The sequence below is a fragment of the Colossoma macropomum genome, unplaced genomic scaffold (assembly GCF_904425465.1).
Source record: "Colossoma macropomum unplaced genomic scaffold, Colossoma_macropomum, whole genome shotgun sequence".
Classification (NCBI taxonomy): Eukaryota; Metazoa; Chordata; class Actinopteri; order Characiformes; family Serrasalmidae; genus Colossoma; species Colossoma macropomum.
In genome coordinates, this window is record NW_023494792.1 from 1,608,743 (window position 1) to 1,631,527 (window position 22,785).

The following is a 22,785-nucleotide window of genomic DNA, read 5'->3' on the forward strand; positions in this document are numbered from 1 at the left end:
AATTATTAATAAAATTGATTAAAAGAACATATATGCAAACATGAATATATAAATATGAATAAAAATGTAACATATATTCCATCCAGCTACCACTGGGATAGGCTACCATAGAACATTAGAATACATACAAATAAACAAACATTGTACAGGATATTTTATTCACAATAGAACATAGAACACATATCAGATGTTGAAAGTGAGACATTTTACATTTATTCATGAAAAACATTAACTCATTTAGAACTTGATGGCAGCAATGCATCTCAAAAAAGTTGGGACAGGGCCGCGTCTACCATCGCGCAGCATCCCCTCTTCTTTAACAACAGTCTGTAAACATCTGGGAAGTGAGGAGACCAGTCGCTGGAGGTTTGGGAGAGGAATGTTGTCCCATTCTTGTCTGATGTGGGATTCTAGCTGCTCAACAGTCCTGGGGCTCCTTTGGGTCTTCTTTGCTGGAGTTTTCATTTCATGATGTGCCAAATGTTTTGGTGAAAGGTCTGGACTGCAGGTCAGTTCCGCACCTGGACTCTTCTTCTGTGAAGCCGTGCTGTTGTGATGGATGCAGTATGTGGTTTATTGTCTTGCTGAAATATGAAGGCCTTCCCTGAAAGAGACGCTGTCTGGATGGCAGCATATTTTGTTCTAAAGCCTCTATATGCTGTTCAGCATTGATAGAGCCTTTCCATTTGTTTAAGCTGCCCACGCCATAGGCACTAATGCAACCCTGTTCTGTAGTCAGATGAATCAAAAGTTTGAATTCTTTTTGGAAACCACGGACGCCGTGTACGGTTATCAGGACACAGTTTAAAAGGCTGCATCTCTGATGGTCTGGTTTTCCATTTTGCCTTAGTCCATTTTAAGTGAACTTTGGCCCAGAGAAGTTGGCAGCGTTTCTGAATTCTGTTTATATTTGGTTTCTTCTTTGCATGACACAGCTTTGACTTGCGTTTGTGGATTGCACGGCACACTGTTTTCACACACAGTGATTTCTGGAAGTGTTCCTGAGCCCATGCAGTGATTTCCAGTACAGAATCAGGACTGTTTTCAGTGCAGTGGCGCCTGAGGACCCGAAGATCATGAGCATTCAATACTGACCGTCGGCCTTGTCCCTTACAGGGATTTCTCCAGATTCTCTGAATCTTTTGATGATGTTATGTACTGTAGATGATGGAATTTTCTAAGTCTTCGCAATTTGAGGAACATTTTTCTGAAATTGTTCCACAATTTATAGACGCAGTTTTTCTCAGATTGGTGAACCTCTGCCCGTCGCTGCTTCTGAGAGACTCTGCCTCTCTAAAATACTCTTTATATGCTCAGTCATGTGAGTTAGTTACAAATTACTCCTCCATCTGTTTTTATTAGTACCACTTACTTTTCCAGCCTTTTGCTGCCCCATCCCAACTTTTCTGAGATGTGTTGCTGCCATCAAGTTCTAAATGAGTTGTTTTTCATGAAATAGTATCTGTGTTCTATTGTGAATAAAATATGGGTTTATGGGATTTGTAAATCATTGCATTCTGATTTTATTTACATTTTACACAGCGTCCCAGCATTTTTGGATTAAGGTGTCCCAACTCTCCTTCAGCTTGTGCCTGCGATCATATACACACACATATATATATATATATATATATATATATATATATATATATATATATATATGCGCATGCACCTGACTCAATACAAAGAAGTATTGATTAGATAAAGCAGGTATTGGTGGTTGGTTTGGTGCTAATATTAATAGTATTAAGGCAGTGTGACTTTATTTATACAGCACATTTCATACACAAAGGCTGTTCACTGTGCTTTACATAAATAAGAGCATCAAAATGAAAAATTAAGACTTAAAAAGTCTTGTTCATTCAGTTTCTTTAGATATAGTGCAATAACTGCAGTTTTATTTGTACAGATGACTTAGTAAAACAATCAACCAATCAATGTGCCAATCAATCAACCTTTATTTTCACTCTATAAATACATTCAGGGTGACCCTCATTGTCAATGTAGCTGAGCATTTACAACATTAATTTCTTTGTCAGCATTAGATTGACAAAGAAATTAAAATGGAATTTAATCTGGTTAAACTAAAATGAACAAAACTACATAAACAAATTAACAGAAAAACCAGACAAGATAAATGGAGAGAAACCAGACAAGATAAAAAGAGAAATATAAAATAAAACCAAGATAATAAACCAATTAATAAAATTTTAACATACAAGAATAAATAGGCAAACTCTAATTTTAAACAGTCAACTAAAAGACAAATGTATTTGAGAAAAGTGTAACATTTTTATGCAGATTTGACCTCCCTGAACAGTTCAGTTACAATCAGCTTTTCACAGCTTTTGTGTGTTTTGAGTGTGCCGATCATAATGCGCTGTTTCGAATGTCTCTCTTCTTTAGTAACACATACATCCAGACCTGCTATCATCCAATAATAAGACGTCTGGAAAGGCCAGTCTGAACTTTCTCAGTCTGTCTCAGAAACATTAGAGTATCTTCTGTATCTTCAAATCTCAAACATGGAGACATTCAGGTACAAGGCTAAAAGACAAAAGAGTGGCCCAGTACACACCCCGGAGGTACTCTTTAAAAAAAAAAACAATGACAGTGAACAGGAAATATGCAAATAATCTTGTTTCATCAACTCTAAATCTTACATGCACTGGCCTTCTCTTAAGTGCTGCTGCTTTTTACAGAAATAAAAATATTTTATGAAGATTAAAACCTTTCATTTGTAAATCTTTAAAGTTTGTGTTCTGAACTTTAGCAATTTTTAATAATGTACAAGTGCTTTTGTTTTGTTTTTGTTTTTTGTACTCAAAACCTCTGAAGTGTTTGCAGCTTTAGATCTTCCTCCATAGGACCTATATGATGTGTGGGATTTTGATTTGTTGATTCTGGATTTTTACCCAAAAGCGTGACACTACATCAAGTAGTCAAGAGTCCACGAATGAGTTTCCTCTCTGAGTTCAGGCTAATTAAAATACCATTTATTAATGTTTTTGGATACTCTGTAGTTCCTGTTCACTCTTATATATTCACAAGTACGACAGGCGTGCTCTTCAGGATGACCAACCTTGGCAACAAAGTGTTTCCTCCAAGCAAAATATCCTTTATACATTTCTTCGTTCTGGTCAATGACTTTGAGATATTCTGCCAGATCTTTGGGCGTTCTGAAATCGTCGACGTGGATGAAGGCATCTTTTGGTATGAATTCCTCATAGTTGTCCCTGGGCGGGCCGATAACCACAGGAACCGTGCCGAGAACCAGTGGGTGAAAGACCTTCTCTGAAATGTAGTCTCGGTGGATGGAGTTCTCAAACGACAGGTAGAACTTGCAGCTGGTAATAACTTTGAAAAAATCTTCTTTGTTCACCTCTTTCCCGAAGTGCTTTCCAAAGCCGTCTACTTGGATGTGTTTGCTGAATTCTTTGAAGTAGGCCACTCGCCTGAATTCTTCGTTCCAGTGGCTGACAATCCAGCAGACTAGCTTGTCCTTTTTTGGTATCTGAAAGGCTTTCTCCTCCTCGGTGGCTCTCACAATTCGTCCATAAGGCGCCCAGATGTCTGAATCTCTTCGGTAATTTGACGTCAGATTGAACAGGTCATCTGCTCCTTTCAGTCGAGGTGTGTAGCCTGGAGACTCGCTGTTCATCCACACCCACATCTGCAGTGGATACCGTGGCAGTTTCAGAAGGTTTGGTATCTCATCACTGATGTCTCTAGCGTGGAACAAAACGGCGTCAGCTTTCTCATATTGATTTCTGTCATCTATTATATGACAGTTTTTGATACCGAACAGCGATTCGCAGGTGTCCACCGGAAACGGTGCGCCAAAAGGCCATATCCAGACCAAGATGAGTATCTCAGCTTCCTTCTCCAGATCTGCTTGTTTGGCTACTGATTTCTGATCGTTCTTTTTGTCTATAACAGGGCAGTCCTTTAAAATGGGGTTATTCTTATCCTCCTTAAGAGCCTCAATGCAGGCCTCTGTACAGACGTTGTCTTTGGTTTGCGCAGGGTACTGCGGCATCTCCAGGCTCAGCTTGTAGCCAATGAAAAGTAGAGCTCCTAAAGCCAGCAGCAGAAAGCTGGCTGTATAGATGAGTCTGGTGGGAGTTTTCAGCAGCATTTCTGAGCCTTTAGGAAACAGAGAAAGAAGACAGATAAATTTTCACTGGCGTATCCATCGTTTTCAGAGCGTTCATTAGTGAGATCCATCAGATCTTTTGATTTTGTTGTCAGTTGAAACGTTTACTGATGCTTCATACGGTGCAGTGTTAAGCACAGCCACGAAAAAACTATGGAGTGCATGGTTTTCAGATAGCATTGAACTGGTCACCTTTGAAATAAAAGGTTTTTAATGTGAGAGTGACACTTTCCTACAGTGAGCTGTGAGCTAGAACTGAACATTACAAGTATCATACCTAAGATTTGTGGCAGGCAGTGGTTCATTTTGTGATCCCCGACCGCTGTGTTGTAATCTGTCTTCAGTCATTAGTCTATTACACTACGATGTAAACATGGAGCGTAAAGCTGCACCACAACCGTTAGCATTAGCAAACCTATCTGACTAGTAACATAACCACCGGCGGCTGAATCCGAAAGACTTAGACCGGCTCCTATGGCATGCAGTATGCAGTAATCACAAAGAGTGCACCTTTAGGTAGGGTGCCCACAGCTGTTACCACTCAGCCTTAATTACCCCTTAGCAGTGCCTTGTCTCCCCCTAGCGGCTGGAGGTGGCCTAGCATGAGGCCGGGACATTACAGGTTTGCGCAATGAGGACCTGGACTATGAAGGTCCAGGAGAGCCGTGCCATTTGCAAAACATACCATGCCAAAATCAAAGAGTCGGGGACCATGACGAATCTGAGACCGCGCTTACATGTATAGCTAATGGACCAGCAAATGGCTAACACTAAACAAGTGGATCCAACGCAACCAAAATAACTCCGTCAATACTTTATTTCAGTTGCGAAGACATGCGTCCTCTCAGTGTTGTAGAAAACAAAGGCTTCTGTAATATTGTGTCATACAGTTACACCAAACCCGCATGACAACACATCACTGACATTGCTGTGCCCAAGTTGTACAAGGAGGTGAAAACGTTTGTGCCAAAATCTCTTAGCTCAGCCGAGAGAGTCACTTTGACATGCGACACTCGGACTTTGAGGGCTACTGAATTGTACACAACCGTAGCAACTTTTATGCATATGATGGTGTTTTTTTGTACCATGACACTTTTGCTGAAATTAGATTTTAAAAAATTGCAATATATTGCCTTCCTTACAGTATCACAATATATTGAATGGTAACCCCTGTATCATGATACGTATCATATCACCAGGTTCTTACCAATACACAGCCCTAATCGATCATTTCTTTTCCTCCATATTTGTAAACGTGTGTTTTTTGCATGTTTGTTAAATATGTGTGATATTTTGTATGTGTTGAATTGTTAAACATTTGTGAGGATTAAATGCCTAAATCATTGTAACATCATAGTGCATTCAGGGTATTGTATGCCATAACTATAGAACTGTTGTGTGTTAATATTGAGATGTTGTTGCTCTTCAATCTCATGTCGATGATAACATAAAAGACGGTCACCTCATTAGGAGTTGAGGAGTTGGGTGTAGAGTTGGGTTAATTTTGTCAAGAAATTGTCATTCAGTTCAATTCAGTTAGCTCAAAATTTTAAAGCAGCTTAAAAACTAACTTTTTAAAGTTAAAATATATTTTTTTACAGTCACACAGTTTTTTATAGTATTAACAGGGGAACCCGTCTCCTTATCCTATGGAAGGTCTAGGACTCCCTTCATCCTCCAGCCCTCCTATGAATTCAAAACCCTGGAATTTGTTTGGATGCTTTGGTGTTAGCTGTGGAGTTAGCTGTGGAGTTAGCTGTGGAATTGGGTGTGGAAATGGCTGTGGAGTTAGCTGTGGAGTTGGGTGTGGAATTGGGTGTGGAATTGGCTGTGGAGTTGGGTGTGGAATTGGGTGTGGAATTGGCTGTGGAGTTGGGTGTGGAATTGGCTGTGGAGTTGGCTGTGGAGTTGGCTGTAGAGTTAGCTGTGGAATTGGGTGTGGAATTGGCTGTGGAGTTGGCTGTGGAGTTGGCTGTAGATTTAGCTGTGGAGTTGGGTGTGGAGTTGGCTGAGGAGTTGGGTGTAGAGTTGGGTGTAGAGTTAGCTGTGGAGTTGGCTGAGGAGTTGGCTGTGGAGATGGGTGTGGAATTGGCTGAGGAGTTGGCTGAGGACTTGGGTGTAGAGTTGGGTGTAGAGTTAGCTGTGGAGTTGGGTGTAGAGTTGGGTGTGGAATTAGCGGTGGAGTTGGCTGTGGATTTGGCTGAGGAGTTGGGTGTAGAGTTGGGTGTAGAGTTAGCTGTGGAATTGGCTGAGGAGTTGGGTGTAGAGTTAGCTGTGGAATTGGCTGTGGAGTTGGCTGAGGAGTTGGGTGTAGAGTTGGGTGTAAAGTTAGCTGTGGAGTTAGCTGTGGAGTTGGGTGTAGAGTTGGGTGTGGAATTGGCTGTGGAGTTGGGTGTAGAGTTGGGTGTAGAGTTAGCTGTGGAGTTGGGTGTAGAGTTGGGTGTAGAGTTAGCTGTGGAATTGGCTGAGGAGTTGGGTGTAGAGTTAGCTGTGGAATTGGCTGTGGAGTTGGCTGAGGAGTTGGGTCTAGAGTTGGGTGTAAAGTTAGCTGTGGAGCTGGCTGAGGAGTTGGGTGTAGAGTTAGCTGTGGAATTGGCTGTGGAGTTGGCTGAGGAGTTGGGTGTAGAGTTGGGTGTAAAGTTAGCTGTGGAGTTAGCTGTGGAGTTGGGTGTAGAGTTAGCTGTGGAATTGGCTGTGGAGTTGGGTGTAGAGTTGGGTGTAGAGTTAGCTGTGGAGTTGGGTGTAGAGTTGGGTGTAGAGTTAGCTGTGGAATTGGCTGAGGAGTTGGGTGTAGAGTTAGCTGTGGAATTGGCTGTGGAGTTGGCTGAGGAGTTGGGTGTAGAGTTGGGTGTAGAGTTGGGTGTAGAGTTAGCTGTGGAGTTGGCTGTAGAGTTGGGTGTAGAGTTGGGTGTAGAGTTAGCTGTGGAGTTGGGTGTGGAGTTGGGTGTAGAGTTAGCTGTGGAGTTGGGTGTAGAGTTGGGTGTAGAGTTAGCTGTGGAGTTGGGTGTAGCGTTAGCTGTGGAGTTGGGTGTGGAGTTGGGTGTAGAGTTAGCTGTGGAGTTGGGTGTGGAGTTGGGTGTAGAGTTAGCTGTGGAGTTGGGTGTAGATTTAGCTGTGGAGTTGGGTGTAGAGTTAGCTGTGGAGTTGGGTGTGGAGTTGGGTGTAGAGTTAGCTGTGGAGTTGGGTGTGGAGTTGGGTGTAGAGTTAGCTGTGGAGTTGGGTGTGGAGTTGGGTGTAGAGTTAGCTGTGGAGTTGGGTGTGGAGTTGGGTGTAGAGTTGGGTGTAGAGTTAGCTGTGGAGTTGGCTGTAGAGTTGGGTGTACAGTTAGCTGTGGAGTTGGGTGTGGAGTTGGGTGTAGAGTTAGCTGTGGAGTTGGGTGTAGATTTGGGTGTAGAGTTAGCTGTGGAGTTGGCTGTAGAGTTGAGTGTAGAGTTGGGTGTAGAGTTAGCTGTGGAGTTGGGTGTAGAGTTGGGTGTAGAGTTGGGTGTAAAGTTAGCTGAGGAGTTGGGTGTAGAGTTAGCTGTGGAGTTGGGTGTGGAGTTGGGTGTAGAGTTAGCTGTGGAGTTGAGTGTGGAGTTGGGTGTAGAGTTAGCTGTGGAGTTGGGTGTGGAGTTGGGTGTAGAGTTAGCTGTGGAGTTGGGTGTGGAGTTGGGTGTAGAGTTAGCTGTGGAGTTGAGTGTGGAGTTGGGTGTAGAGTTAGCTGTGGAGTTGGGTGTGGAGTTGGGTGTAGAGTTAGCTGTGGAGTTGAGTGTGGAGTTGGGTGTAGAGTTAGCTGTGGAGTTGAGTGTGGAGTTGGGTGTAGAGTTAGCTGTGGAGTTGAGTGTGGAGTTGGGTGTAGAGTTAGCTGTGGAGTTGAGTGTGGAGTTGGCTGTAGAGTTAGCTGTGGAGTTGGCTGTAGAAGTTACTAATTTGGAGATTCTTTCTCTTCGGACATAATTTATATACACATGAAAATGTTTGGGCACAGTTACACTTTACGAGCTGAATTTACATGTTAGAAAAAGTAAAAACGTTAATTACCCAGAAAATCAGTCTTTTAGTGAAAGTCCTGCGACGTTTGGTTAAGAATTTGTGTGTTCGGTTAATCTCTGTAAACTGGCTGCAGTGGACAGTAAGACTGCAGTGGGGAGTTACGGTTAAGCACTCATATCTGCGGCTGGATTGGTGTGAGAGGTTCAGAGAGCCGGTTCTGCAGATTCTACCTGCTCCTCACCTGTTTACAGAGTCTCAGATCATCAGTGCTATATCATAGCCTACAGCATCATATCTGACCACAAGAGGAGTGATGAGGTATTAGTATTACCATTTTCAGCACGAGTAATAATAATAATAATAATAATAATAATAGTATTTACCAGCAGAATTGCAGTTGTATGCAAAAGTTTGGGTTAAATTTGGTTAAATTCCATGTTTTTGTTGAAATGTTAAAACGTGTAAATAGGTGAACGCGTCTTCTACAGAGAACGTCAGCACATTCTTAATTAATACTTTTAACATTCAAGTCTCTGAAAACTGTAAAATTTTCAATGAAAAGCCTCTCAAAAAAGACATTCACAGAACACAGATTTTTTTTTCAAAAAATATGTGTAATTAAGACCCAGCGTGCCTCAAAAGTAAGCAGACACCCATAAAGAATGAAAACATTTTGACAGACGATGATCCAATTTTAGGAATCAGGAAATGTTCCATATTGGCCTAACAGGTTTCACCCTTCCCCCACAGTCTGTGTCTAAAATTGGATCACCGCCTGCTAAACTGATCACTTTCTAAGGTTTTTCCTTTAATTTTTTATTCATTTTCTATTGCTTTCCTTACTTTTAAGACACTCTCTATTTTTAACAAAGTGAATGGATGCAACAGTAAAGCAACCAGCATCAAATCATCGATCCATACACAGTGAAAACGTCCATTTCCTTCTAATTTGCACTGAAGTGTTTCTTCCTTTTACCTGCAGAGTTACTGACAGACTCATGGTTTTCGTCAGGCAGAGACAACACACCAACATCTGCATCCAGATTAGACTGAAACAGCGACAGCCCCAAACTCACCTGGATGTCTGCAGGAACGTCCTCAGGTGTGCAGAACGCTGCTGGTCTTCCTTGGTACAGGTCTAAACACCTACACGGCCGTTCTGACCAGGAACTGCAAAAGAACACAGACCAGGTGGATGAAGGATGACGCCACACCACTGAGGGGTGTGTCTAATGCTATGGTGGCAAAACTAGACCAGAAAACAGGACGGACCAGATCTTTTTAGCAGCTCCTGAGCCAACAGACAGCAGCCAGTCAGCACGAACACTGAAGAACTCATTTACACTGACGCCATGCGCCCTAAAACACACAGTAATGACTCCAAAACACACAATGCTGACTCCACCACTTCCTACAACACGCAACTCTGACACCATCACTGCTTAAAATACCCAATTCCCAATACTCCATCCCTTTATAAAATACCCAATTCCCAATACTCCATCCCTTTATAAAATACCCAATTCCCAATACTCCATCCCTTTATAAAATACACAATTCCCAATACTCCATCCCTTTATAAAATACCCAATTCCCAATACTCCATCCCTTTATAAAATACACAATTCCCAATACTCCATCCCTTTATAAAATACCCAATTCCCAATACTCCATCCCTTTATAAAATACACAATTCCCAATACTCCATCCCTTTATAAAATACCCAATTCCCAATACTCCATCCCTTTATAAAATACACAATTCCCAATACTCCATCCCTTTATAAAATACACAATTCCCAATACTCCATCCCTTTATAAAATACCCAATTCCCAATACTCCATCCCTTTATAAAATACCCACTTCCCAATACTCCATCCCTTTATAAAATACCCAATTTCCAATACTCCATCCCTTTATAAAATACCCACTTCCCAATACTCCATCCCTTTATAAAATACCCACTTCCCAATACTCCATCCCTTTATAAAATACACAATTCCCAATACTCCATCCCTTTATAAAATACCCATTCCCAATACTCCATCCCTTTATAAAATACCCACTTCCCAATACTCCATCCCTTTATAAAATACCCAATTTCCAATACTCCATCCCTTTATAAAATACCCACTTCCCAATACTCCATCCCTTTATAAAATACCCATTTCCCAATACTCCATCCCTTTATAAAATACCCAATTCCCAATACTCCATCCCTTTATAAAATACCCACTTCCCAATACTCCATCCCTTTATAAAATACCCAATTCCCAATACTCCATCCCTTTATAAAATACCCAATTCCCAATACTCCATCCCTTTATAAAATACACAATTCCCAATACTCCATCCCTTTATAAAATACCCAATTCCCAATACTCCATCCCTTTATAAAATACACAATTCCCAATACTCCATCCCTTTATAAAATACCCAATTCCCAATACTCCATCCCTTTATAAAATACACAATTCCCAATACTCCATCCCTTTATAAAATACACAATTCCCAATACTCCATCCCTTTATAAAATACCCAATTCCCAATACTCCATCCCTTTATAAAATACCCACTTCCCAATACTCCATCCCTTTATAAAATACCCAATTTCCAATACTCCATCCCTTTATAAAATACCCACTTCCCAATACTCCATCCCTTTATAAAATACCCAATTCCCAATACTCCATCCCTTTATAAAATACCCAATTCCCAATACTCCATCCCTTTATAAAATACACAATTCCCAATACTCCATTCCTTTATAAAATACCCACTTCCCAATACTCCATCCCTTTATAAAATACCCAATTCCCAATACTCCATCCCTTTATAAAATACACAATTCCCAATACTCCATCCCTTTATAAAATACACAATTCCCAATACTCCATCCCTTTATAAAATACCCAATTCCCAATACTCCATTCCTTTATAAAATACCCACTTCCCAATACTCCATCCCTTTATAAAATACCCACTTCCCAATACTCCATCCCTTTATAAAATACCCAATTCCCAATACTCCATCCCTTTATAAAATACCCAATTCCCAATACTCCATTCCTTTATAAAATACACAATTCCCAATACTCCATTCCTTTATAAAATACACAATTCCCAATACTCCATCCCTTTATAAAATACACAATTCCCAATACTCCATCCCTTTATAAAATACACAATTCCCAATACTCCATCCCTTTATAAAATACACAATTCCCAATACTCCATTCCTTTATAAAATACACAATTCCCAATACTCCATTCCTTTATAAAATACCCACTTCCCAATACTCCATCCCTTTATAAAATACACAATTCCCAATACTCCATTCCTTTATAAAATACCCAATTCCCAATACTCCATCCCTTTATAAAATACCCACTTCCCAATACTCCATTCCTTTATAAAATACACAATTCCCAATACTCCATCCCTTTATAAAATACCCACTTCCCAATACTCCATTCCTTTATAAAATACACAATTCCCAATACTCCATCCTAATTCACTAATTCACTTGTTTATTCACTCACCTATTTGCTGTTCGCTTACTCACATAATCACTTATTCACTTATCAATTCACTAATTCATTTATTCACTTACTCACCTATTCACTTATTCACATACTTATTCTCCTATTCCCTTATTCACATTTTTCTTATTACCTCATTCACTTATTTCATTAACTTTTTCAATTAATAATTACTAATTAATCTATTTTAATTAATTAATCTATAAACTAATTAATGTATTTTCTTAGCAATTATTCACTTGCGTATTCTCTAATTCACCTTTTCACTTACTAAGCTATTCACTTATTCACTTACCTTTTCTCTTATTCACTTATTCACTTACTCACATTCACTTTTTCACGTACTTTTTCACTCATTCATCTATTTTCAAATGGTGTTTTTTACAATATTGTACAATCTTAGCAACAAAAATCACTGAACTAACAAAAAAGTGTTATAACTTTTAGTTACTACTACTACTTATAATAATAACAATAATAATAATAATAGTAATAACAACAGTAATAATAATAATACACCTTATGTATTAAAAGCAGTGAGATCGTTTTGAAGGCTTATGTTTTTTTTGTATTTGATTTGATTACATACAAAACAGTAACACTGCTGTCCATCTGTCTGGGAGAGATGGCCCACCCGGAGCCATTCGGCCCCAGCAGAGCTGTTCACACTTCTGTCTGTATTTATTTTAGGACCAAATTTCTCATTTAACCTTTTTACTGTACAAAACGAATCATGACAATTATAATGGTAACATGTCACTGTTACATTACTGTACAAAACAGTTATAATGGTAACATGATGGTGTTATATGACAGAACAAAATCTGTCATAACATAACGATAATGTCACTGTTACATCCTCGAACAAAATCTGTCATATCAGTTCATTGAAGATGTACAGGCATATTAAAGAAGTAAAAAGATGACGTGAAAAAGTTTTTACAGTTATTAATATGCATAACTTAACGTACTTGATAGAAATAAAGGCGTACCCTCTCTGAACATTATTTTTTTTAAATATGTTAAATTCAGCAAAGAAATAAAATGTGTGCACTAAAGTGAGGGGGAAAATGCAGCAGAGGGTGTGTTAGATCAGCTCAGACGTTGACAGATTTCATTCAGTGGTATAACCGTGACATGTTACCATTACAATGAGCGGAGACTGTGGGTAAGAACTTGTGTGTTTGTTTAGCTGTAAATTGGCTGCAGTCGACAGCAGGACTGGGTGGGAAGTTAGGAGAGCGGTTCAGAGAGCCGGTTCTGCAGGTTCTACCTGCTCCCGCTCCTCACCTGACCGTTTGCATACTCGAAAAAGTCATTAAACAGGTTCTTTCAACATCTCCTGACCAATCAGCACTCAGTAGTAGAAATGCTAACCAATCAGCACTCAGTAGCAGAGACGCTGGAGTCTTTTACTTTACTCCAACAAACAGAACTCGTCCAAATTATTTCATCTTCAAAAACAACAACTTGTATACTAGATCCAATTCCTACAGGTTTACTTAAAGACGTTTTGCCAGAAATAACCAAACCTTTTCTATCTATAATAAACTCTTCTCTCAGCCTCGGCTATGTTTCAAAATCTCTTAAATTAGGTGTAATTAAACCCCTAATTAAGAAACCCAGTCTTGACCCCTCTGAGCTATCAAACTATAGACCTACAGTTTCAGTCTGGCTTCAGGCCTCACCATAGTACCGAAACAGCGTTAGTGAAAATTGTAAATGATCTTTTATTATCCGCTGACAAAGGAAACATATCCTTACTGGTTTTACTCGATCTTAGTGCAGCTTTTGACACAGTAGACCATTCCATTCTATTAGACAGGCTTGAGAAACTAGTAGGAGTGACAGGTGAAGCTCTTTCGTGGTTCAAATCTTACCTTAGTGATCGCTTTGAGTTTGTTAATGTAAATGGTGAACCATCAGCTCTCACAAGAGTAAAGTATGGTGTTCCACAGGGCTCTGTCTTAGGACCCATGTTATTTACCTTATATATGCTACCACTAGGTACCATCATTAGAAAACATGGCATCAGTTTCCACTGCTATGCCGATGATACACAATTATATATTTCAGCTAAACCAGAGGACAAAACTGAACTTAATAAGATAGAGGACTGTGTAAAAGACATTAAAGACTGGATGTCAAGCAACTTCCTTTTACTAAATTTGGACAAAACCGAAGTCCTTCTTCTTGGTCCAAAAGCTGCTAGGGATAATCTGCCTACGTTTACTCTTAATCTCCATAGTTTCTCAATTGCACCAGGCACATCTGTAAAAGCCTTGGTGTCATGATCGATCCCGATCGTGACCTTATTTCCTATTATCAACCGACACGCCCACTTAGATCACAAGGTGCTGCTCATTATTAGTACCCAGAATAAATAAAGTTACGTCAGGGGGCGGAGCCTTTTCATACAAAGCCCCCCAGCTTTGGAATAGCCTACCAGTCTGTGTTTGGGACTCAGACACAGCCTCCATCTTTAAGTCTAGGCTAAAAACTTACCTGTTTAGTCGAGCCTTTGGTTCATTAGTTTTCCTGTTAGAAAAAGGCGCAGATCTGGGACAGAGAGTCCTGTGGCAATCTGGGAATGTTGGTGCTGAACTAACTAGCAGAAATGTAGCAGAAATGCTAACCAATCAGGTCTCAGTAGCAGTAACGCTAACAAATCAGCACTCAGTAGCAGAAATGCTAACCAATCAGCACTCAGTAGCAGAAATGCTAACAAATCAGCACTCAGTAGCAGAAATGCTAACCAATCAGAACTCAGTAGCAGAAATGCTAACAAATCAGCACTCAGTAGCAGAAATGCTAACCAATCAGCACTCAGTAGCAGAAATGCTAACCAATCAGCACTCAGTAGCAGAAATGCTAACCAATCAGCACTCAGTAGCAGTAATGCTAACCAATCAGCACTCAGTAGCAGAAATGCTAACAAATCAGAGCTCAGTAGCAGTAATGCTAACCAATCAGCACTCAGTAGCAGTAATGCTAACCAATCAGCACTCAGTAGCAGAAATGCTAACAAATCAGCACTCAGTAGCAGAAATGCTAACCAATCAGCACTCAGTAGCAGAAATGCTAACAAATCAGCACTCAGTAGCAGAAATGCTAACCAATCAGCACTCAGTAGCAGAAATGCTAACAAATCAGCACTCAGTAGCAGAAATGCTAACCAATCAGCACTCAGTAGCAGAAATGCTAACAAATCAGCACTCAGTAGCAGTAATGCTAACAAATCAGCACTCAGTAGCAGAAATGTTAACCAATCAGCACTCAGTAGCAGTAATGCTAACCAATCAGCACTCAGTAGCAGAAATGCTAACCAATCAGCACTCAGTAGCAGTAATGCTAACCAATCAGCACTCAGTAGCAGAAATGCTAACAAATCAGAGCTCAGTAGCAGTAATGCTAACCAATCAGCACTCAGTAGCAGTAATGCTAACCAATCAGCACTCAGTAGCAGAAATGCTAACAAATCAGCACTCAGTAGCAGAAATGCTAACCAATCAGCACTCAGTAGCAGAAATGCTAACCAATCAGCACTCAGTAGCAGAAATGCTAACAAATCAGCACTCAGTAGCAGAAATGCTAACCAATCAGCACTCAGTAGCAGTAATGCTAACCTATCAGCACTCAGTAGCAGAGTTGGTTATGTTTGTATGTATAATATAATAATGATATTTGTATATAATCAGAGTTGGTTATGTTTGTATTTATAATATAATAATGATATTTGTATATAATCAGAGTTGGTTATGTTTGTATTTATAATATAATAATGATATTTGTATATAATCAGAGTTGGTTATGTTTGTATGTATAATATAATAATGATATTTGTATATAATCAGAGTTGGTTTTGTTTGTAAGACCTTCTCTGTCCTTTATTGGCTAACAGGATCTTTTTAGCTCATTATCACTGAACTGCAGGAGTGAATTTGTTCAGTTTGAGGGCTGAAATTTTCTTCTCTGGCCCAAATTTCTCAACTGGCATTTTGCCAAAACGCACTTGGTCTTCCAGGCAGCTCGATGACGGCTGTGTTGTTAGAGCTCAACAGTCATTGACCTGGATTATATACCGTCTGATCGCTGTGGAGGATTAGATGCGAATAATAATTTTAAAAAGTCCTAGAATTTGACAAATGATTTTGAGAAAAGTGTAGCGTTTTTATGCAGATTTGACCTCCCTGAACAGTTCAGTTACAATCAGCTTTTCACAGCTTTTGCAGTGATGTTTACTGAGTGTGCGGATCATAATGCGCTGTTTCGAATCTCTTCTTTAGTAGCACATACATCCAGACCTGCTATCATCCAATAATAAAACGTCTGGAAAGGCCAGTCTGAACTTTCTCAGTCTGTCTCAGAAACATTAGAGTATCTTCTGTATCTTCGAATCTCAAACATGGAGACATTCAGGTACAAGGCTAAACAAAATAAAACAAACAAAAAGAACAAACAGTGGCCCTAGTACATGCCCCTGGGGTACTCCTTAAAAAACCAATAAAAGTGAACAGGAAATATGCAAATAACTATCCTTGTTTTATCAGCTGTGAATCCTACATCCGCCGGTGTTCACTAAATCCTACATGCGCCGGTGTTCTCTAAGTCCTACATGCGCCGGCGTTCTCTAAATCCTACATCTGCCGGTGTTCACTAAATCCTACATCCGCCGGCGTTCTCTAAATCCTACATGCGCCGGCGTTCTCTAAGTCCTACATGCGCCGGCATTCTCTAAGTCCTACATGCGCCGGTGTTCTCTAAATCCTACATGCGCCGGTGTTCTCTAAATCCTACATCTGCCGGTGTTCACTAAATCCTACATCCGCCGGCGCATGTAGGATTTAGAGAACACCTACGCATGTAGGACTTAGAGAATGCGCATGTAGGACTTAGAGAATGCGCCGGCGTTCCCTAAATCCTACATGCGCCGGTGTTCCCTAAATCCTACATGCGCCGGCGTTCTCTAAATCCTATATGTGCCGGCGTTCCCTAAATCCTACATCCGCCGGCGTTCCCTAAATCCTACATGTGCCGGTGTTCTCTAAATCCTACATGCGCCGGCGTTCTCTAAATCCTACATGTGCCGGTGTTCCCTAAATCCTACATGTGCCGGCGTTCTCTAAATCCTACATGTGCCGGTGTTCTCTAAATCCTACATCCGCCGGCGTTCCCTATATCCTACTTGCGCCGGCGTTCTCTAAATCCTACATGTGCCGGCGTTCTCTAAATCCTACATGCGCCGGCGTTCCCTAAATCCTACATGCACCGGCGTTCTCTAAATCCTACATCCGCCGGCGTTCCCTAAATCCTACATGCGATGGCGTTCCCTAAATCCTACATGCGCCGGCATTCTCTAAATCCTATATGCGCCGGCGTTCTCTAAATCCTATATGCGCCGGTGTTCTCTAAATCCTACATGCACCGGCGTTCCCTAAATCCTACATGCGCCGGCGTTCCCTAAATCCTACATGTGTCGGCGTTCTCTAAATCCTACATGCACCGGCGTTCCCTAAATCCTATATGCGCCGGCGTTCTCTAAATCCTACATCCGCCGGTGTTCTCTAAATCCTACATGCACCGACGTTCCCTAAATCCTACATGCGCCGGCGTTCCCTAAATCCTACATGTGTCGGCGTTCTCTAAATCCTACTTGCGCCGGCGTTCCCTAAATCCTACATGTGCCGGCGTTCTTTAAATCCTACATGTGCCGGCGTTCTCTAAATCCTACATCCGCCGGCGTTCCCTAAATCCTACATGCGATGGCGTTCCCTAAATCCTACATGCGCCGGCGTTCTCTAAATCCTACATGCGCCGGCGTTCCCTAAATCCTACATGTGCCGGCGTTCTTTAAATCCTACATGCGCCGGCGTTCTCTAAATCCTACATGTGCCGGCGTTCTCTAAATCCTACATGTGCCGGCGTTCCATAAATCCTACATGTGCCGGCGTTCTCTAAATCCTACATGTGCCGGCGTTCCCTAAATCCTACATGTGCCGGCGTTCTCTAAATCCTACATGTGCCGGCGTTCTCTAAATCCTACATGTGCCGGCGTTCCCTATATCCTACTTGCGCCGGCGTTCCCTAAATCCTACATGTGCTGGCGTTCTCTAAATCCTACATGCGCCGGCGTTCTCTAAATCCTATATGCGCCGGTGTTCTCTAAATCCTACATGTGCCGGCGTTCCCTAAATCCTACATGCGCCGGCGTTCCCTAAATCCTACATGTGTCGGCGTTCTCTAAATCCTACATGCACCGGCGTTCCCTAAATCCTATATGCGCCGGCGTTCTCTAAATCCTACATCCGCCGGTGTTCTCTAAATCCTACATGCACTGACGTTCCCTAAATCCTACATGCGCCGGCGTTCCCTAAATCCTACATGTGTCGGCGTTCTCTAAATCCTACTTGCACCGGCGTTCCCTAAATCCTACATGTGCCGGCGTTCTTTAAATCCTACATGTGCCGGCGTTCTCTAAATCCTACATCCGCCGGCGTTCCCTAAATCCTACATGCGATGGCGTTCCCTAAATCCTATATGCGCCGGCGTTCTCTAAATCCTACATGCGCCGGCGTTCCCTAAATCCTACATGCGCCGGCGTTCTTTAAATCCTACATGCGCCGGCGTTCTCTAAATCCTACATGTGCCGGCGTTCTCTAAATCCTACATGTGCCGGCGTTCTCTAAATCCTACATGCGCCGGCGTTCCCTATATCCTACTTGCGCCGGCGTTCCCTAAATCCTACATGTGCCGGCGTTCTCTAAATCCTACATGTGCCGGCGTTCTCTAAATCCTACATGTGCCGGCATTCCCTATATCCTACTTGCGCCGGCGTTCCCTAAATCCTACTTGTGCCGGCGTTCTCTAAATCCTACATGCACCGGCGTTCTCTAAATCCTACATGCACCGGCGTTCTCTTAAGTGCTGCTGCTTTTTACAAAATTCTAAATTTCACATAAAGATTAAACATGCCCAATTCTGACTCCACCCCCTTTTAACATGCCCAATTCTGACTCCACCCCCTTTTAACATGTCCAATTCTGACTCCACCCCTTTCTAAAATACCAAAAATTCTGATTCTACTCCTTTTTAAAATGGCCAAATCTTACATATTCACATATTCACTTACATATTCACATATTCACTTACCTATTAACTTAGTCTCTTACCTATTCACTTATTCACTTACCTATTCACTTATTCACTTACATATTCACATATTCACTTACCTATTCACTTACCTATTCACTTATTCACTTACTTATTCACATATTCACTTACCTATTCACATATTCACTTACCTATTCACTTATTCACTTACATATTCACATATTCACTTACCTATTCACTTACCTATTCACTTATTCACTTACTTATTCACATATTCACTTACCTATTCACTTACCTATTCACTTATTCACTTACTTATTCACATATTCACTTACCTATTCACATATTCACTTACCTATTCACTTATTCACTTACCTATTCACATATTCACTTACCTATTCACTTACCTATTCACTTATTCACTTACTTATTCACATATTCACTTACCTATTCACATATTCACTTACCTATTCACTTACCTATTCACTTATTCACTTACTTATTCACATATTCACTTACCTATTCACATATTCACTTACCTATTCACTTATTCACTTACCTATTCACTTATTCACGGATTCACATATTCACTTACTTATTCTCTTATTCACTTACTTATTCTCTTATTCACTTACCTATTCACTTATTCACTTACCTATTCACTTATTCACTTACCCATTCACTTATTCACTTACCCATTCACTTATTCACTTACGTATTCACTTATTCACTTACCTATTCACTTACCTATTCACTTATTCACTTACTTATTCACTTATTCACTTACCTATTCACTTACTTATTCACTTATTCACTTACCTATTCACTTATTCACTTACCCATTCACTTATTCACTTACGTATTCACTTATTCACTTACCTATTCACTTACTTATTCACTTATTCACTTACTTATTCACTTATTCACTTACCTATTCACTTATTCACTTACCCATTCACTTATTCACTTACGTATTCACTTATTCACTTACCTATTCACTTAGTCACTTACCTATTCACTTATTCACTTACCTATTCACTTATTCACTTACCCATTCACTTATTCACTTACCCATTCACTTATTCACTTACCTATTCACTTACTTATTCACTTATTCACTTACTTATTCACTTATTCACTTACCTATTCACTTATTCACTTACCCATTCACTTATTCACTTACGTATTCACTTAGTCACTTACCTATTCACTTAGTCACTTACCTATTCACTTATTCACTTACTTATTCACTTATTCACTTACCCATTCACTTATTCACTTACGTATTCACTTATTCACTTACCTATTCACTTACTTATTCACTTATTCACTTACTTATTCACATATTCACTTACTTATTCACTTATTCACTTACCTATTCACTTATTCACTTACCTATTCACTTACTTATTCACTTATTCATTTACTTATTCACATATTCACTTACTTATTCACTTATTCACTTACCTATTCACTTATTCACTTGCCTATTCACTTATTCACTTACATATTCACCAATTCACTTACTTATTCAGATATTCACTTACTTATTCACATATTCACTTACTTATTCACTTATTTATTTACTTATTCACTTACCTATTCACTTATTCACTTATTCACTTGCCTATTCACTTATTCACTTATTCACTTATTCACTTGCCTATTCACTTATTCACTTACCTATTCACTTATTCACTTACCTATTCATTTATTCACTTACCCATTCACTTATTCACCTACCTATTCACTTATTCACATATTCACTTACATATTCACTTATTCACTTACTTATTCACATATTCACTTATTTATTCACTTATTCACTTATTCACTTACCTATTCACTTATTCACTTACCTATTCATTTATTCACTTACCCATTCACTTATTCACCTACCTATTCACTTATTCACATATTCACTTACTTATTCACTTATTCACTTACTTATTCACATATTCACTTATTTATTCACTTATTCACTTACCTATTCACTTATTCACTTGCCTATTCACTTATTCACTTACATATTCACCAATTCACTTACTTATTCACATATTCACTTACCTATTCACTTATTCACTTGGCTATTCACCAATTCACTTACTTATTCACTTATTCACTTACTTATTCAATTATTCACTTACCTATTCACTTATTCACTTACTTATTCACTTATGGTGACATGTCACTGTTACATTACTGAACAAAATCTGTCATAACAGTTATAATAGTAAACCAGGCTGAACCCGTCGGCCCCGCCCACCTGGAGCCATTCAGCCTCAGCAGAGCTGTTTACATTTCAGTCTGTATTTATTTTAGGATTAAATTTCTCATTTAACCGAAAACAGATCATAACAGTGTCAGATCTTCCTTCCTTTCCAGACAAAAGACGGATTTCACCTCACATGAACTCTGATGCATAACAGTGACGTCACCATGCTGGAAACATGTCATAGCAGATGTTACGACAGATTGTATTCAGTAATATAATAGCAACATGTTATCATCACCAGTAATTGCCATGACTGATGTCAATATTTGATGTTATATGACATAATTTTTACTGTGTGCTCTAATCAGCCTTCATGACATCAAATATTATGACTGTCATAACAATCTGCCATAACACTTACATGTGTCGCTGTTAAATCACTGAACAAAATCCATCTTAACCATTATAATAGTAACATGTCACTGTTACATCACTAAACAAAATCCATCATAACAGTTACAATGGTGACATGTCACTGTTACATCACTAAACAAAATCCGTCATAACAGTTATAATGGTAACATGTCACTGTTACATCACTGAACAAAATCTGTCATAACAGTTATAATAGTGACATGTCACTGTTACATCACTGAACAAAATCCATCATAACCGTTATAATAGTAACATGTCACTGTTACATCACTGAGCAAAATCCATCATAACAGTTATAATGCTGACATGTCACTGTTACATCACTAAACAAAATCTGTCATAACAGTTACAATGGTGACATGTCACTGTTACATCACTAAACAAAATCTGTCATAACAGTTATAATAGTGACATGTCACTGTTACATCACTGAACAAAATCTGTCATAACAGTTATAATGGTGACATGTCACTGTTACATCACTAAACAAAATCTGTCATAAGTTACAATAGTGACATGTCACTGTTACATCACTGAACAAAATCTGTCATAACAGTTATAATGGTAACATAGTGCTTTTACATCACTGAACAAAATCTGTCATAACAGTTATAATGGTGACATGGCACTGTTACATCACTGAACAAAATCTGTCATAACAGTTATAATGGTGACATGGCGCTGTTACATCACTGAAGAAAATTCGTCATAACAGTTATAATGGTGACATGGCACTGTTACATTACTGAACAAAATCTGTCATAATGGTAACATGTCACTGTTACATAACTGAACAAAATCTGTCATAACAGTTATAATGGTAACATGGCGCTGTTACATCACTGAAGAAAATTCGTCATAACAGTTATAATGGTGACATGGCACTGTTACATTACTGAACAAAATCTGTCATAATGGTAACATGTCACTGTTACATAACTGAACAAAATCTGTCATAACAGTTATAATGGTGACATGGCACTGTTACATTACTGAACAAAATCTGTCATAATGGTAACGTCACTGTTACATAACTGAACAAAATCTGTCATAACAGTTATAATGGTAACATGTCACTGTTACATCACTGAACAAAATCCGTCATAACAGTTATAATGGTGACATGGCGCTGTTACATCACTGAACAAAATCCGTCCTAATGGTTATAATGGTGACATGTCACTGTTACATTACTGAACAAAATCCGTCATAACAGTTATAATGGTGACATGTCACTGTTATATCACTAAACAAAATTTGTCATAACAATAATAACAACATGTCATTATTATATCACTGAACAAAATCTGCCATAACAGTTATAATTGTAACATGTCACTCTTATATCACTAAA

At 39.6% G+C, this 22,785-nt stretch overlaps 2 protein-coding genes across 2 annotated transcripts; one reads left to right on the top strand and one right to left on the bottom strand.

Annotated features, from left to right (window-relative positions):
• Window positions 1-2,813: 2,813 nt before the first annotated feature.
• LOC118812785 (4-galactosyl-N-acetylglucosaminide 3-alpha-L-fucosyltransferase 9-like) lies at window positions 2,814-9,331 on the bottom strand. The gene is made up of 2 exons (XM_036577905.1): window positions 9,205-9,331; window positions 2,814-4,146 (listed from the first exon to the last, which is right to left on the bottom strand). The coding sequence occupies exon 2, from the start codon at window positions 4,136-4,138 to the stop codon at window positions 2,981-2,983; it is 1,158 nt and encodes a 385-aa protein (XP_036433798.1). The 5' UTR covers window positions 4,139-4,146; window positions 9,205-9,331; the 3' UTR covers window positions 2,814-2,980.
• On the top strand, window positions 5,646-8,307 carry LOC118812757 (protein FAM186A-like). The gene is made up of 2 exons (XM_036577872.1): window positions 5,646-6,320; window positions 6,393-8,307. The coding sequence occupies exons 1-2, from the start codon at window positions 5,933-5,935 to the stop codon at window positions 8,090-8,092; spliced, it is 2,088 nt and encodes a 695-aa protein (XP_036433765.1). The 5' UTR covers window positions 5,646-5,932; the 3' UTR covers window positions 8,093-8,307.
• Window positions 9,332-22,785: the final 13,454 nt, after the last annotated feature.

Excerpts from the sequence above, each read along its gene's own strand:
- LOC118812757 (XM_036577872.1), top strand. The coding sequence starts at position 5,933 with ATGGCTGTGGAGTTAGCTGTGGAGTTGGGTGTGGAATTGGGTGTGGAA. Across the intron at positions 6,321-6,392 it reads GGAGTTGGGTGTAGAGTTGG|CTGTGGAATTGGCTGAGGAG; the intron begins GTGTGGAATTAG and ends GTGTAGAGTTAG.
- LOC118812785 (XM_036577905.1), bottom strand. The coding sequence starts at position 4,138 with ATGCTGCTGAAAACTCCCACCAGACTCATCTATACAGCCAGCTTTCTG.